General features: G+C 32.9%; 1 protein-coding gene across 2 annotated transcripts in view; it reads left to right on the top strand.

The window, feature by feature from the left end:
- Nucleotides 1-18,637, top strand: part of LOC118195859 (uncharacterized) — a 198,175-nt gene extending 179,538 nt beyond the window's left edge. For both annotated transcript variants that reach the window (XM_085809724.1, XM_085809725.1), the window contains 2 exons: nt 2,727-2,826; nt 18,319-18,637. In XM_085809724.1, coding sequence (XP_085665850.1) covers nt 2,727-2,826; nt 18,319-18,574 — 356 coding nt within the window. In that variant the 3' untranslated portion in view covers nt 18,575-18,637. The remainder of the gene's footprint in view (nt 1-2,726; nt 2,827-18,318) is intronic.
- Nucleotides 18,638-18,882: the final 245 nt, after the last annotated feature.

Below are 18,882 nucleotides of genomic sequence, written 5' to 3'. Positions count from 1 at the left end.
CAATAAAATTATAACAAATGTAGCTAATCCTGCTAATGAAATGTATGCTGTTAATGAAAAATATGTCGATAAATTATATTTGTGTCATCTGAAATTAAAACAGATGACCTTGAAAATGTAATATTTAAACGTGGTAAAAGTTATTATTTTACCAAAGATTTAAAATGGATATGACTATGATAATCACTATTTTTATAGAATCCCCTAAAAGTAAACAATTATGGGTAATAGTTAAAGCAAGAAAAGATACTGATTCAGAAGAAAGAATAGATTCCATATAACTTGCTATGGATCCCCAGAATGCACCCATATCCCCATTTTTCTATAATGGTACATGTATCTTAAAAGGTAAAAAAGATAAAAAATTATCAGTACTTCTTATGCTTGGAAAAAGTAATGATTTTAATAGTACTTTTTTTAATAGAAATTATGTGAATAAATAAATGATAAAAGTCCCGATAGACCATCTGGCAAAGTCAAAACATTAAAAAAAAATTATTCTAAATAAATGGAAGAATTCAATAGACTCACATTATCCAGAAACCTTAAAATTAAAAGATTGAGATCCTGGAAATTATGAACTGATCTCATTGAGAAAAAATTCAAACAAAATTTTGAAATCCTGTCATTCCTTAATTAAAAGTAAATAACGAACATAAAGAATATTATCTTGCTAAAAAACATGGAGAACTTTCCGATAAAGCCATCAATGAAATAAATAATGGAATATATACAAGGTTGTTCAATAAGTTTGCGGAGCGCCATCTATTCGTCAATATTAGGCCTAAAACTTCGACGCCATTTTCATATCTGTTCTTTCTTAGGAACACGTCAAAAGTTTCCTTTCGATCTGTTAATTTATTCATTGTTTAACCGCCCTTTATATCTAATGTGTTGTGCCTATTTTCAGGTATGGATAAAATTGAGCATCGTGCAGTTATCAAATTCTTTGTAAAGAAAGGTTGAAAGGCAATGGAAATTCATACCGAAGTGAATCTGCTCCTTCAAAAACAATGGTTTGCAAGTGGGCTAGTTTATTCAAAAGTGGTCGTACCAGCCTTGAAGACGATCCGCGAGATGGACGTCAAAAAACTGCATCAACACCGGAAATCATCAAAAAAATACAAGATATGGTATTGGAAGACCGTTGATTGACTGAAAGTGATTTAACAGAGGCTTTAGGCATTTCATTGGGCTCAGTGAGCAATATTTTGAGTGTTAATTTGAGTTTCAAAAAACTGTGTGCAAAATGGGTGCCGCATTCTCTAACGCTAGAGCAAAAACACATTCGGATGCGACTTTGCCAGCACATTTGGAGCGTTTTAAGAAGAATAAAAGCGACTTTATCCGTCGATTTATCACAATGGATGAGACTTGGGTCTACCATCATGATCCTGAATCAAAACAGGAGGCTAAGGAGTGGTGTGAACCCGGCTCTTCGGTGCCGAAGTGAATTCGTGTGCAACATTTCATACCATCAGTTTTTTGGGATGCGAAAGTAATTTTGTTTATAGATTACCTTCAAACTAGTGAAACAATTAATTCGGATTATTGTTGTAACTTTTTGAATCAATTAGACGAAAAAATTCATGAAAGAAGACCCGGATTACAGAAGAAGAAAATCATTTTCTACCAAGATAACGCACCTGCGCACACAGCTAAAAAAACCATTGCTAAAATAACTGAATTGAAGTACGAATTGTTGCACCATCCAGCCTATTCGCCAGATTTAGCTCCTTCCGACTTCTGGCTCTTCCCACACCTCAAACAATATCTCTGCGGAAAACAATTTTCTTCAAACGAAGAGGTAATAGCTGCCGTGGAGGGATATTTTGCAGAGATGCCGAAAAACCACTACAGTCAAGGGATCCATAAATTAGAAGACCATTGGAATTAGTGTATTGAAGTTGAGGGAAACTACGTTGAAAAATAAAGTCATTTTTACTAATAAAAATTGGTTTCTTCATTTCCATTCCACGAATTTATTGAACAACCTGGTAGTTTCCATTATAAAGGGATGAAAAATGGGCAAGATATCTATAAAATAAAAGAATTAGAATAAATTTTTCACGGTGGGGAAACATTTCCCCCTCTGGATTTCTTTCAATTTTTTATATATTTTCATGTTTTCTTAAAATTTGAGTGAATCTTGTTCACTTTTAAAATAAAAATTTTAAAAGGGTCTTGAACCCCTTTTATTTATATATATATATATTTTTAAATCTTCTATTTTTTCACGGTTTCTATTCAAAATGATTTTTTATTTATTTATTTATTTATTTGAAGTGGCTTTAGAAAATTTATGATAAAAGGGGGTAATTATGATCCGCTGTTTTGGGGGGTCATATTATTTCATTAAAGTTCATTTTCTTTATTTTTTGTTAAAATTTGAGTGAAAAAACACCCTTGTTCACTTTTAAAATAAAAGTGTCCTGGTTCGTTCAATAATACACTTCTGATGTAGCCATAGTATTCTATCACTGTTGATTTTGCTTGAGTTTTGCTCTTGATATGCAGTTTAATGTACAGTTTTCACTGTTGTAGGTTGGTATTCCATTTATTGGCCATGGTTATTGGTGGCCATTTCTTTTATTATGATTTTATCATTTGATTATTTGTACACAAAATTTTATGTAAATCACAGAGCATTTTGGGAGAATGTACTGTTTGATTAAGAATGTATTATAGCCTTATATTCTTTGTAAAGTCATTAATTTATTTTTTAGATACGGCATACTATAATGATCTGAGGTTCTCCAAAGAGATGTTCCGGCAGCAAGGTCACGCCCAGTACGAATTGTATAGAACCATGAAAAAGGAATTAAAGTAAGTTTTAGAATTCATTGCAGATATCTTTATTTGAATGTTATACATTGAGTTGTGAATTTTATAGGTAAAACAGGGGAGCATTTTGTTAAGAAATTAGAGTAGTTGAAATATGTGTAATTCCTAAAATCTGTTAATTGTACTGTATGTTGAAATACTGCCTATTAGGGTAAAGAATAGTTATGAATTTGAATCTTAGGGCCAGTTTGTGGGCCATAAGTAGGGTTTTAGGGATTTTGCAGATATTTTATATGAGACTTGGGATAAAGTTTTTATCTACTACTCTAAAAATAGCATATGAATTCATGCTGATTCATGAAATATCTTCTTCAGGTCTTAATTTTGCTAAACTGATTGTGAACTGTCTCATTGTGTGTTTTTTTGGATTGTCTATTAAAATAATTTTCATGTGCTTTAGCCTTTCATGTTTGTGAAATACAACCAAAATAAGAAAGCCTTTTTTTTTTTTTTTTTTTTTTTTTTTTTTTTTTTTTTTTTAAATTTCTGAAGAAAGTGGAAATAAAAACAAGGAAAAAATGTTTAATATGTGTCCAAATTAGATATGTATCATTGTATGTTGTTGTTACTTATACTCACTTGTCTGACAGTAACATCAGCCCAAGCCCACGATATTCTTCTTGGCAAGGAGCACAAGATACACCTGTCATTGCAACAACCTTGAGCACCTTGATGACAGTGTGATTTAGCTCGACTCCGCCCCCAGTTTTGATGAAGAGCACCTCAGGGGGACGGATTCGGGTGTCTCCCACCCCTCTCCGCTTCCACCAAACCACACGAGAGGACATTCGGCTCACTGCTTATTTGTAATGCTTTGTAATTTGTACACTGCTGTTGTAAATGTATAGTGCCACCATGCCACACCGGCACTATACATTTACAACATCCATGCCTTCTGTGGGATTCAAACCCGGGCCCTTTGGTGTGGTAGTCAGCAATGCTAACCACTAAGCTGATTGGGCAACTCATGTTATGTAAACTGTTATAACAATTTTTTTATTCCATCAATTTTTGTTCATCATCAGCATTGGCATGACAGCCCTGGCCTTTTTCAAAGCCTTTCCCATTTCACCCTCCTTCTGGCAATTGACCTCCAGTTCGTAATTTTCAGAATTGCGAAATCCTCATCCAGGCAGTCCCTCCATCTTTTCTTCTATCTTCCTATTGATCTTCCACTAGCAGGAGTTATGTTAAAGACCATTCACTCTGCATTCGTTCTCAGGAGGTGATCTGCCCATCTTATTATACTTAATTGTATGGATGTAATAATATCCTCATCTTTATAAATTTTGTAGTGTTCGAAGTTATACCATTTATGCCATATATTATTGTGTTCCTGTAATATTAGATATTCCAGAAAAGTAAGGAATTGTTGTTATTAGATTCCTTCAAATTGAAGTCCATAATGCAGTCAAATACCATAGCTGATTGAATTAACAAAAAGAAAATAATTAAAGAAATGAAATAGCATATACAAATGGTAATGTTTAAGAAGGAAATTTTGCAGTTTGTCAAACAATACACATACACACTAAGACCTATCATTGAAAAATATGGAGAATTAAATAGTCTCTGAACAAAGTTTTGCTTAGAAACAAACTGCATTTAGTTTCATGTTTAACATTTATTTTTTGATGAGTTTAGAAACTTTTCCATGAGAGTTTTACCGTTGAAAAATTGTGTTTTATTATTATTTTTTTTAATTTCATTCTTTTGCTTTCCAGTAAGAGAAAGGATCTGAGATTTCTTACTTCTGCAATCTTTTACACCACTAATGTTAAAAATTCTTTTTTCTGGCTGATTTAAAATAATTAAAATAATTCATAAATTTTAAACATGTTATTTCAGGAAATTTGGGATGCTTTTTGTTGGGATTAAGGGATACTAAATAAACAGTTTGCAAACCATTGCATTTATATATAACTCGTATCTGTGAAGCTTAATTTTCTTTTTCATATATGTGACTGAAATGTCGTTAATACTCATAAGACCAAGTTATCGTTTCTCGGTGTTACTTTCTGTCAGTGTCAAGCTGAAGAAATTGATATTCACGAGGTAATTTGGCTGTTACAATGCATATGCTATAGTTTTTTAGCAAATAAGGAAATGGTCCTTATTTCCTTTCCATAATATGATAATTCAATGAATGGTGTATTAGATATGTCATTCTGTAATCTGCTGTTGTACTAGCTAATAATTTCGTGAATTTCTCTTTTTAGATTGGCATTTTTATTGTATAAGGTATTTACCCCACCTTCTTAGTGTGCCTTCGTGGTGTAGGGGTTTGCATGCTGGGCACGTATTCCAGAGGTCAGTGGTTCGATTCCCGGCAAAGGCATTGCTCATCTATACATTGGCACCCAAACTAAAAGGGTGGCATACATTGGCACAAACTAAAAGGGTAGTGGATGATGATTCTCCACACCCAGGATTTGACAATTAGGTCGCCTAAAAAACCCCAGTCGCCCTTTAAAAGGGGGAGTATATAAGGTATTTCTCCTGCCTTCTTGGTGTGGTGATCTGTATAATGGGTGCATATTCCAGAGGTCCATGGTTCGATTCCCAGTGAAGGCGTTGCTCATTTTTCAACTCTCCGCCCTCGAAATAACCTAATGTGTCTACAATTGTTTGAAAATCCATCTCATCGTAAAACAGTTTTAAGTCCCTGGCCTTGGTTATTGAGTATTGCATGTGATGCTTGAATCATTTTTTCCTGTGCCATCATGCTTTGTCTCTTGTTTTGCTTATGTTGATAGTCATATGACTAGATAACCAACAACCAATCAAATAACATTGAATTGCACTTCCTATCATCGTATTGTTTGGCTACCAGATATATATATAAATTGTACAATGTATATATATATATATAGGTCATGATTTTTGATGCGCAGTCAAACACCTGGAGCTCTTAACAGCTTTCAATACCTGTCATGACTTGTGGTTAAGGCTTACAGATGAATATAATAATGACTTGGATTTTTATAAATTGCCAATCTTTATTCTCACACATATCGAATTTATTTGGCAGACACTTATTCAATCATAAGTAAATATGATAAATTTCTATGTACATTGACTTTTAAAAGAAATGGCACAAAAGCAGCAAAGGTAAACTGATGCAGTGTTGACAGAGGAGTACTTAGGAAAAGGAAGAATGATGCAATTAACTTACCAGTGGTATTTATACCAAGTCAGAAGTATAAATAGAGCTAATCTGTGATTTAATTTGAGGTTGTTACATAACATAGAAGGTTCTCGAATTTGGGAGAATAGATGAATTTAGGGGGAGAGCACCAAATCTAGAATGTTAATTTTCAGGTTGCCAAGTTAGATGTTTTTTAAAGCAGCTATATCTTACATATTCCCCCTTCAAAGGAAAGGTCGGGAGAGCATAATGGCAGAAAAGCATTAGTGACTTTGCGAAACAAGAGAAAGGTTATTATATGAGGAAACATAAAGGACATAGCCTGCATGTTTTCCTATTCCCCATCATGATTTATGACCTTTCTCATACACAGATTATAAATTATGTAATATATAATTTAGGCCAGCGGTTTCCAACCTTTTGAGTAATGTGTATCATCTAAATAAAAATTGAAAAACTTTAGTACCACCACTATGTTTTACAATGATTACTTTCACTTTCTCAATAGAAATAATTTTAAAAAAATACATTTTGCCATTTGCACAACCTGTTGGCTATTTGTATTAAATGTGCACACACAAAAAAATAATAGATTAAAAATTGTTTACCATTTTAATTATCAAAATTTAAGTTTATAATGCTTTAATTCTAAAATTTAGTGCAAAATTTTGGCCTGTTTAAGACCAATCAATTTCTTTATGTTTGGTCTTATTTCACTTAGTTTTAACCATAAATTAGGATCCACTTTTCATTTTGTTCTGTATTTATTTCTCAAATTTAGGTATGGAAGAAAATCCTTGTTTGGACAAATTGGTCTTGCAAAAAGGGGGGAAATTAATAGCTTGTTTGAAATGCCTTTATTTTTTTTTCCCTCTTTTCAGCCAAAAGTTAACAAGTGTAAAATCGTCAGTTAGAGTTTGATCACATGAAATTTCTATCAATTGTTTTTTTCTTTTTTTTTTTTTTTTTTTTCCCTTCATGATATAAAATTTCAGGAACATTTGAACAAAATCGATTTCAAATTTTCTTTTTCATAATCCTCGGGAAAATACATGTTGAAACAATTTATCAAAGGAACACGATGATTTTTAGTGTCGGATCCTAATTCTTTTACTTTCAAATTATTTTCAGTTAGAGAACTTTCTAAAAATGGTTGGTAATAAACTTAAAATATATTATCACCCAGTTCTTGGATCATTAGCTTGATTTTTGTATCATTGCATTTATTTTATCTCTAATGGTAAACAAATTAACACTTTGTCCTTGTAATCCTAAATTTAATTCATATAACTTTCTAAAAATATCAGCTAAATAAGCTAAACGAGCCAACCATAATTCACTAAGTAAACATTTTTGCAATTCAGATTTTGAATGACAGAGTAAAATTCATATTTCCAATCGAAGATCAAAAAGACGATATAAAACTTTGCCTCTGTAAACCAACCACCTTACTTCAGAATATAACAAAAACGTTTCATTTTCACTGCCTGTCTCCTGGCATAAAATCATAAATGTTCTTGAATTTAAAGCTTGACTTTTAATAAAATTAACAATTTTCACAGCTTGATTAAAAAAAAAATTCAGGTTTTTGAGGATTGTTTTGGCTACTAAAGCGATGAATGGAGCAGTGAGTAAATTTAGTTTCAGGTGCAACTCTTTTTATTTGAGAAATAACACTAGAAAGTTGTCCTGTTAAAGCCTGAGCTCGGTCACTGCATACAGCAATGCACGTATTCCAAGGAATATACTTCTCTGATATGAATTGTCAATTACTTTGAAAATTTCATTTGAAGTGATTCACAAAATAAATACTGTTCGGCAGTTAATTTGTCTTCAAAACGTATGTAAACTAATAATAATTGAATAAAGTTCACTATATCAGTACTTTCACCCAATTCCAATGCAAAATACTAACTGCATTTAATTTTTAAAATAAGTGTCTCTTTTATGGAATTTGCGATTTCATGAATTCATTGACTTGACCGTATCATTTGATAACAGAATATTATTAAGTTCATTAGCTGCCTTTTCAAAGAATAATGTTAAAACAGTATCTTTAGCGGTTGGTAAAATAAGGTTTTCTCCAACAGTGTCAGTCTGCTAATCTTGGCAATTCGTAGGCTTACTAAGTAACTAGCATCCGAAGCTCTTTCACTTGAACAAAACCTTTCATGGCATGTTTATTATTTTTGAACTCTGATAATTTCCACTTAAAATAATCTTCATATTTATCCTTTAAACTGGCGTGCTTAGATTCAAGATGTCTTTTAAGAAATGGTTTCATACTATGATTGGATAATAGTTCACCACAAACAACACACTGAGGTTGAGGGTCCATGTCACCTCCATTCCAAGTAAACCCAAATGATAAATAAATCATTATATTTTCTATGAACAATCGTTCTTTTGAAGATTCTTAGTGCTAGTAGATTGTCCTAGATCCATCACCTGTGAATCATCACCTTTCCGCTTTGTCAATCCTAGCCATTTTTCCATTTTGAAAATGTGAGTTATACAGTGAAAAGTCGTTAATCCGGACTCGTCGGGACTTCGGCGATTCCAGATTATTGATTTTTCCGGATTATAGATCATCAGTTTAAATCTTGCAAGATGGCATGCAGAAATCCTAAAATTAAAAATGTGAAACCGTAATTTATGAAATAAAGAACAATTATGATCTAAAGGGTATCAAAATTTACAAAAAAAAGCTTAATATTTATTTGTTTACTTTATTAAACATTTCTTTCAATGTAAGTTGTTTAAGTTGCTTATTTTATGTGATAATACTTTCTGTTTAATTCTATAAACAGACATAATTTCTTGTTCAGTTACAAAGTTCCGCTGTTCAAGTCCCGTATTTGCTGTGCCGAGAATACCGACTAACTTGTCAATCTAAATTTTTTCATTTTTACTAACCTCTCTGTCACCTTCTTCATATCTTTATCCATTTTTTGCAGCAATTCCGCTTTTTGTTTGATGGACATCGAAACATAATTTCGTTTTGTAGATCCTTTGGGAGCTCCAGCATCGGAAATTCTATTTGACATAATCGAAAGTTCAAGTTTACTTTTATAAAATTGCTCTTACAGTCTGCAAAAAAAAATAAGCCGGATCCAATTCGAAGATTAAGGAACAACGCAATTATCAACATTAACTGAAATAGATAATTTTAGCCTATACCGTCCGTTATACATAAAACATGCACGCGAAAACGTATTCTGTGCTTGCGCACACGCATATTTGCAGTCGTAAAGGTCTTACGCACGCGTGTAAACGCCTATGCGCATGTGTCAATGCGGCGCATGTGCAGAACGTTTTTAGCTTTGAGGTCCGGATTATAGATCATTCCGGATTATGGGTGTCCCGAATTAACGACTTTTGACTGTATTTGTTATTTTTTCACGAATATTTAAATGCACAATATATTACGAGTTCTTCAAAAACAAATGACGATTGTCTCAAATCTCTTAGCAAAGTAAGGAATACAAAGCAACAAGAAGACAAAATACCTGTGGCATTAAGTGTAGACATGGCTAATAAATCGATCAACTCTAAAAGAATTAATGAGATATTATCTTTTTATAGGAAGTTATTTTTCTTTCCTATTAAATACAACATCCATTTCTATTATTCCTTTTAAAAACACCATTTCTGGCAAATTTTGTTCTGTCTGCGGCTAAAAGAATATTGGTGGAATTAAAAATGGAATATTTTGCTAAAGTTTGTGAGCGACTATTGACCTTGAACAGAGCTCAGATTGCATAAATTTAAGAATGTTAGAGCAAAGACCTTACACAGGATATTGGAGTATTTAATTTTTTAATTTAATAGTTAAAAATGCTTTGTTCTTTTTCATACCACTTATTTTCCTCTTGCGTACCACCAGTTGAGAATCGCTGATTTAGACTACTACAGTAACATTCTAATTCATAAATAAACTAACTAATAAATTAAGACAAATATAATTTTAAAAGTCCATAAGTCATTTGAAAAAAAGGTCCAATGTCTTTTTGAATGCCCCATGAAAATTTTGTAAATTCTGTTGATGAAAATAATTCCACCAGGAAATTTCAAATTTCGAATACTTTAATAAGACAAAAGTTCACCACAAGTCTTTCAAAGTAAATGTAGAAATGTTTTTCAAGCTTTTGTTGATAAAAATATTCATATAAATCTGTTAACTTTTCATGTGGAAATATAATACTCTATTTATGATTAGTTTCATAAGTTCTTCCCATTGTGGGTACACATACTTCATACAACAGAAATTTCAATACAAAACATAATATACTGTAATACTAAATAACATAATAATACTTTGACTATTAATTTGGCATGTCCTCTCCAATAAAATCAGCATACAATTTTGCTGGTGGTTGGGGGATGCTTAAATACACTATTTCATAAATCACCTCTATTCCTTAGAAAAAAAATAACTGGTTTTGGCATTGTACCTAGGCTTGAAAAATTGTTAATCCATTCTTGAATTGTTACTAAATTTTGCACAGTGAGCAACATTCTCTGCTGTTCAGGAGGTCCCTGAGTTAATAATTCAATAATTATTTTTTTGTCTAATTTTAGAATGGATGCTAATTTTAACTTTTGCCTAAAATATTTGATGTCATTAAATTTAGAATAAGTGCAGTTAATAAAGTCACTGAAAGTGTTTCTTCTCTTTAAAAATGTGTAAGAAGTTTGGTTCTAATTGATTTCCAATTTAGTTCAACACATTCTCTTAAACAAAATGGTAAAACCTCACTACAGAGGCATTCCGAAAATATTGATGATTTATCCGCATTACTAATATTTTTATTTTCACATTTTTTTCTGAATAGTAAAAGATATTTTTCTACTGGAATATCAAAGATGGCACACTGAAATTTATCACTAGTAATTGTTGCAATTTCACTTTTCTTTGTAATCATTTTCATTTGAGATTGGGTTTTGATATCAGGTTGCACTAAAATGCTAAACTGAATCATATTAATCACACACTGAAATTTCTGAAAAATGTACAACAAATACACATTGGAAAAAAATTTTGAAGCACCGATCCCGATATTGAATCAGTTTTCACATATCATAACACTAAAAAATTTTCAAATTAATCACAGTTAAATTAATTTTTCAGAGAACTGAATGAATATGTTTCACAAAGCACTTGATATGCACACACATCACTAGAATTTTTTCACATTTCACTGTCCAGATATCAACCTTAACATCACTAGTCACGGAGACACTTTTCCACTATAAACATCATTAGAATCTTTCAGAAAACACGCTCACCTTTCACTAATTACATAATATGAGTACACATATCACTAAAAGCATCCAGATGTAGTCTCACTATTTCGTATTTCACTGATCACACAAAACACCATATTTGAGGACTTGACAGTGCCCTCGATGGCAAGACAAGACGAGAAAAAGAAAAAACCAATCTGTTGATATACAGCATAATTAATCCCTTGAAATTTTTATTGCAAAACACCACTTTGCGTACCTGGTGGAAAAGGAACACAGTACTAGAAGACTCAGACAACCTTAACATACTTTTTAAGGGGTGGAAGACACCCTTTCATTCATTAAATGAGCAGTTTCTTGTGTTCGCAGTCACTGGAGAACAACCTGTACACATCCATTAGGGAAAACTTTCACCAGGTTGGTCCTGTTCGACTTTTTAATTATGTTATGATTTTTGATGTGCAGTTGAACACTGGGACTCATAACAGCTTTCAGTATCCCTCATGGCTTGTGGTTAAGGTATACAGATGAAGATAACAACTTGGATTTTGATAAATCACCAATCTTCATTCTCACTTACTTATATCCAGTCAATTTGGCAGACACTTATTCAATCATAATTAAATATGATCAATTTCTATGTACATTGGCTTTTAAAAGAAATGACATAGGCATTTAAGCAAAGGTAAAGCTATGCAGTGTTGGCAGAGCAGCACTTAGGGAAGAGAAGAATGACTCAACTCGGCAGTAGTATTTATACTGAGGTATAAGTAGAGCTAATCTGTGATTGGTTAATTTGAAGTTGTTACATAATGTAGAAGGTTCTCGAATTTGGGCGAACAGATGAATTGAGGGGGAAAGCACCAAATATAGAATGTTAATTTTGAGGTCGCCAATTATTTTTAAAGCAGCTATCATATTTTGTTATATCTTACATATAAATATAATGTAAATGCCAACATGTTTTAGATTACTTAACTGTTCTCAGCTCATCCTGTTTCTTTTAAGTACAGCAGAGTGCATATTATCTGACAATCAGGATTCAGTGTTGCTTAAATAATACTGAACTACTAAAGATGCTATAGTAAGAGAAAGAATAATTAATGTACATTGAAATTAGTATGGTATTTTATCCCTTTTCTGTTTGCAGTAAGAAAAATATTACATTGGAAAATAAAGATAGCTTCAGTTCTCTTCACATTAGATTGCACAAAAACTGCACTATAGAAATGAAATGGTTTGCAGTGGATATTAAAGGAAATCATTTTTGAAAGATAGGTGCAAATGGTGTCATTAATTTCAATCAAATTACAAGAGGGCCTGTGGGAGCTGTGTGGCTAAAGCCACTAATCGCTGATAAACTGCCCTTCTTTTCTCAGTCAGTGAACATTCTATATGCTTTCCAGGTACTTTTGTAGTTCATCACATCTGTATTATGAATATGAACCATTTTCTATTTAATATTTCTTCACAAAGATTTCTCCCTTGGGAAAGTCTCAAAATTCTTTGCTGAAAAATTTAATCACAATGCAGTATAGTTTTATACATTTTTATGTGAAACATATATTTTTTTTAAATCGTAAAGGAGCTGGTAACAACAACAACAAAATCAAATTTTACTATTTTTAACATACTAAATGATTATCAGGAAAGAAGTCGGATAATGTTGGATAAAAATTAATATTTTGAATAGACCCCATTCTAATTTTATGTAGATGTTAAAATGCATAAATATTTACATAAAATTCACGTTACTAAAATAGATTGTTATAGAACTTTTTATTCTGTTATGTGAATGTAAGTTTCCAAATTTTTGATCCTCTCTTCGAACTGTTAACATAGGTCCACCAGTGATAAGTGGGTGAAATCACTTAATGTTAGTTCTGCATGTGTTACACTCTTGAATAGACTGACTGCATAGCTGCTCTTACAGTTTCTTCCCTGTATAAAGTGAACTTTCAGTTTCCATGAGAAGATCTCCTATGAAGGCCCTGAGCAGATAGTTGTCATGGATTTTTGTGGAGTACAGCTGATGTAAGGGCCAGAAATGGGCCAATGCTTTATTAATTTATTTGCTATTTGTAGCTGTATCCCATGAGTAAAGCATTCAATTCCTCTGAAATTTTAATGATTTCCTTTTCAATACATGTACATCACATCTTTGATCCATGTGACTCATCAAAATAGCCCACGGCAAAACAGCCGTAACAAAATAGCCTTACAAACGAGTGACAGACACGTGGGTCGTTGGTAGGTGGAGCCAGTATTGCCAGATCATGCGATTTTTCGCAAATTTGAGACCTGTGCTACCAAAATTTTAGTATTTGCAATTTTGCGACCTCCATCATTTTCTTGTGCTGCTTTTTGTGACTTCAGAGATTTTTTTAATATATCATAAAATGCTTTTATGTTAAAATAATGTATCAATTAAAAATAATTTATTCTAAAATAACAGTTTATTTAGGCTTAAATAGGAGTTGGTATTTCGCAATCTTGTTTACATGTCAGCTTTCCTTTTCAAGGCTGCACTGCCTTGCATTGATATAACGAGAAGGGGAAAGCAAAAAACTGCCTCGGAACCTTTTATCTCCCCCCCCCCATTCCCTGTGTCTTTTGCTTTTAAGTCAGTCCCTCCCTTCAGTTCTATGGTGATAACGAATTGAACTTGTAACTTGTGCACCATATACTGGGTACCCAAACAGAGAAAGAAATGAAATTATTATCCTGATTATAATATTGCTAAGAACTAAACAATGGAAATAACTAAAAAATCAAAACAATGACATTTTTCTGAATGACAGCACAAATAAATTTAACAGTGACACAAGGCTTTCTGAAGTAATCAGAAGCTGAAATAAATCCACCACATAGAACAGAAAACTTATAAGGTATTTTTTGTATGCCTTTGCAGTGTAATGGTAACACAGCGAGTATTCGAGAGGTCTTGGTTCGAGTCCCAGTGAAGGTATTGCTCAATTTTTCACTTCTCTAGCATCAAAATAACCTAATAATTTTACAAACTGGCTGAAAAGCATTCCTCAATTAAAATCTTCACAACTAAGCCAAAAAAAATTAAAAACATTAACTGCCAACTCAAAATATTTAGTACAAAAGCACTAACAGTCTAAACATGAGGAATCTTTTAACAATGGATATGCACAAATTAATATAAAAATCTAAATTAAATGAGAATTAAATTTAAGAATGGATATTTAAACAATTGAAAATGAGCAATATAATTTTAAAATTTTTGTTAATGCTAAAATGCATAATTAAAACAACCAAGAATCGAATACAGTTTGTAACTTATGGAACCAATAGACATTACATTTGTGATGATGTCAGAGGTCAGGTAATCATGCGTAACTATGTCATAAAATCACTTGATCTCTGATGTCATTTGTAACTTTTTGAGTCTTGTTTTGCTACTTTAGTTGAAAAATTTCTGGTTGGAGCTATGTGTCGATTTTTCTCCCTTTCCTCGGTAGCCAAAGGTTTTATCCTTTGTTTGAGATAGTGTCTTGTGGCAGTCATTGCAGGAATTCTCTAATGGGAATGTATGTTATTTTGATATCTGTTTAACCAGATGCATTTATTTATTGATATATTATATAATTATTTGATTTTTATCAACACATTGAGCACCATGCGTATTTCTTAGGCAATCCCGCTCACGCCACGTACGCTACTTAAAAGTGCTGGTATTGTAGGGCCAGTGATTCTTATTACAGTAAAAGATAGTTTACGTTTAGAAGGTGATTCCTATAGGAGCTGGAGGAGGGGCGTACTGTCACCAGTGTAGCTGCAGAGTTCGGAATCAACAAAAGTGTTTCGCGCGCTTCGAAAGCATTCCAAACCACAGGTACAGCTGTTAGAAAGGTTGGTGGTGGCCGCCCGAGGATGATAACTGCAGGAGATGACCGATATATCGACTTGCAGGTGAAAAGAGGCCGACAGCAGTCAGCAAGCGCCATTGCTCAGCAACAAGGCGACAAGTGTCGCGGTTCACTGTGGCCAGACGACTTCACAAAGGGGGCCTATTCGCCCGCTGTCCTGAACTCTGACTCCCATTGAAAATTGGCCACCAATGCCACCGTTTACAGTGGTGCTGAGAGCATAAAAACTGGACAACTGATCGATGGAGTCGTGTCCTGTTTACGGATGAGAGTCAGTTCAGTACCAGAAGCGATTCTCAACGCGTTTTGATTTGGAGAGAGGTCGAGACCCGGTTTTATCCCAGTAACATCAAGGAAAGACACTGTTATGGTGGTCCTGGAGTTCTTGTCTGCGGAGGCATTATGCTGAACGGGCGAACTGAGTTCCACATTTTCGACAGAGGGTGTGTAACCGGAGATCGCTATTGTGAAGAGGTACTCCTTCCCCATGTGCGTCTTGTTGCGAGGTGCTATTGGCCCAGACTTAATTTTTATGGATGACAATGCACGACCACATTGGATTCTTGCTGTTGAGGAGCTACTGGAAAGTGAAGATATTACTCGATTAGATTGGCCAGCGTACTCCCCAGATTTAAATCCCATCGAACATGTGTGGGATGCTTTGGGAAGACGCATTGCAGCACGCTTACATCCTTCGGAGAACACCCAACAACTTAAACAGATGCTGATTGAGGAATGGGCACTCCTACCGCAAGAAATGATGCACCAGCTGATTCTGAGTATGCGGAGACGGTGCGAAGCAACCATTGCAGTGAGGGAAGGGCATATCTCATATTAAGGAACATCTGCTTGTTCTTCCTCTTGCACAGACAATCCTGAGTCACAATACTATGCGTTCAATATAGCTTGTTTTTTGTTTGATTCCATACCTTATGCATTGTATTCCTTTTTCAGCTCCAATGCTTTCGTCGTCTTTTATGTGCATAATACGCTCCTTCATTTCTGCATTTCATGTCTCTCAGTTGATTTCTCATGGAGTTATGGCAAAAAACACTGCTGTTGCTTAAGTTTCGCACACCAGTGTAGTTACTACTTCCATTGTTAAAAATAGGTTTGAGAAAAATAAAGTAATTTCTGCACCATTCATCAATTCAACTGGCAGTTCTCAAAATAATACTGCAAAATATAAGTGTAAAGCTGATACAAATTTCTCTCAAAATAAAACAATTGCTTAAAACACGAACTATTTTCCAATTACTGTAAGTTTATCTTGTGAAGAACAAATATTTATGTTTTTTTCTTCAGACCTTAACAAAGCTTTTTGCTTTTATTTACAATTCATTTTGCCATCATTCGATGTTCTGAACACAGTTCTACAAAGCAGAATTCCAATAATTCATGTTTTGCAATCAATCAAAGTCTAAAACCAGTCTGTGTTTTGTCTTCTAATTCTATATATGATGTGATTTATGGTGAAGTAGAAAATCAGAAGAAAGATGAATATTTGGTAATAGGAGCTGCAACTACAAAAGTAGTGGAAGAACTTTCAGAAGACAAAAATAAGCTTTATCTTGATGTCAGAAGTTACTTCTGTCGAGTATGTGATTACCTATAACATAAATTTCCAGTCAATGATGAAGTGATTTTGCATGCTAAAGTTGCTGATGTTTCTGCTCTAGCAAATGCATCTTTTTCATATATAAGGTACTTTTTGAACAGATTTCCTGTGTTACTTCATTTAGTCATGAAAGATGATGATATGGATGTTGCCACTGATAATATTGCAGTCGCAATTTTGCAGTTTACAATTAGAAAACATGGATGAAGTTATAAAATCAGCTAGGATTGACACTCAGGGGAGTTTAATTGGAAAACTGAAAGGTCCTGATGGAATTTTAAAATATAGTGAACTGTCTAGAATTATGTTGGCCATTTTGACAGTTCCTCATAGTAATGCAGAGTGTGAGAGGATTTTGAGTGTTGCGAAAATGAGGACTAAATTTAGATCTAATATTAGTGATGACACATTAAGAAAACTTTTATTAGCGAAAGCAGGCCTACATGGCAATTGCTATGAACAAAATTATGAATTTTCTTCCTTAACAAAAGCAAAATCTGCCACTGCTCATAACATTTGTACGAAAACTGATTAAAGTGTTTTTCCCCCCTTAAACAATGCAAGTAATAGAAATGTTTTTTATGTGAAAGGTATTTTCGTGTTGCTTGCATTTAAGAATTAGTAACTATTTAAAGTTCATTATGAAAAACTATATTTTTATCATTTAAAAAATCTTTTTAACATTGGGAAAAATCTCCTGATTCTTTAGTATCATTGGTTGGCAAGTATGAGAAGTGTAGCATAGGGCATTCTAGCAAACTGTAGATTGCCATCATCATCCCTCTACAAACTCATTGATTGACCATTTCTGAAAAGATCAAAATATGGTTGAGTTCCTCTTAACATACCTTACTGCAGGTATTCACAACATACTAGCAAAACTAAGTATGCACAGCTGAATCGATGCCTGGAAGCATTAGTGGAAAATTATGCTAACATATAACATATGGACTTTGTTTATAGTATTTCACATAATCTTGAAATGTAACTTGTAAAAATTGTTTTAAGGAACAGAAACCAAAGACTAGTAGAGAATTATCAAAGCATATTTAGAATTTCTATTAATATGTTTGTATAAAATTTTTAAAATGCATTTTTTGATAAATGTTATTAATGGTCAAAATTCATTTTTTATTAATATATTTTAATATAATTATATGACTTGCCATAGCTATTACTTCGAGGCTATTTTGTGGATATTATCTTTTCGGGGCTGTTTTTTCGTGGGCTATTTTGTCAGGATACCCTTTGAATTACTCTTTCTTTTAGTCTGCCTATTTAGGAAATGTCATAAAGCATGCATAAACAAATAAACTTTTTCTCCAAATTTTGGAAGAAATAAGTATATACTTAAGTTTCATTTCCTGTAATAGTTTACAAAAGAGAGGTGTTTCACACTGTGTTACATCTTGATATTTTTCTCTTTTAATAAATTTTTCCGCTCTTATACTATTATCCTAGTAAATATTTAATATAATTCATGAAGTTTTTGTATGTATTTGATTGTATTTTTATGCTTCATCACACTGAAATGATGCTGCATTAATTATTTTGTTTTATTTTAGGAATAAATGGGACCAGACCCTACTGCTGACTAACGTCCAATGGATGACGTTAGTCGGCAAAGAATTGTTTTCTCATCTTGAAAAATTAGGACTTGGGGAGAAAGTGCCTGCTCTACTGAAATACATTGGTGCAGCAGAAAGAACTTTGAGTGCCACAGACTTTGTGTCCCGTTGTATAGGCATTGTACACAGCCAAAAAATATTTTATAAAAAGAAATCCTGTGTAAATGAACCAGAAGTTATCTGGATTCATTAATTATATGAGTGTATATATTTTAAGTATAAATTTTTTGATAAAATAAAAGTTTTTTAATGAGTATGTCTAGTTTGTATTAATGTTTTATACATATATTTATGAAAATAATGTTCTACACTTTTTTTCCTGCAAGCTGTAACCATTCCTCCCCCCAAAAGTTCTTTGGTTTTATTATGCTTTGAGTCTGAGAAACGAATTAATACAAAGAAAACCAGAGAACTATCACTTTTATTGTATTGCAGTCATGAGTTGCAATTTTTAAAATCTCTTATTCAACTTATCCTTATAATGAAAACTTCCAATCTTAA

The sequence above is a fragment of the Stegodyphus dumicola genome, chromosome X2 (assembly GCF_044657685.1).
Source record: "Stegodyphus dumicola isolate Sdum_Otavi_A_Nest chromosome X2, ASM4465768v1".
Taxonomy (NCBI): Eukaryota; Metazoa; Arthropoda; class Arachnida; order Araneae; family Eresidae; genus Stegodyphus; species Stegodyphus dumicola.
This window is presented reverse-complemented; position numbering and strand designations above follow the sequence as displayed.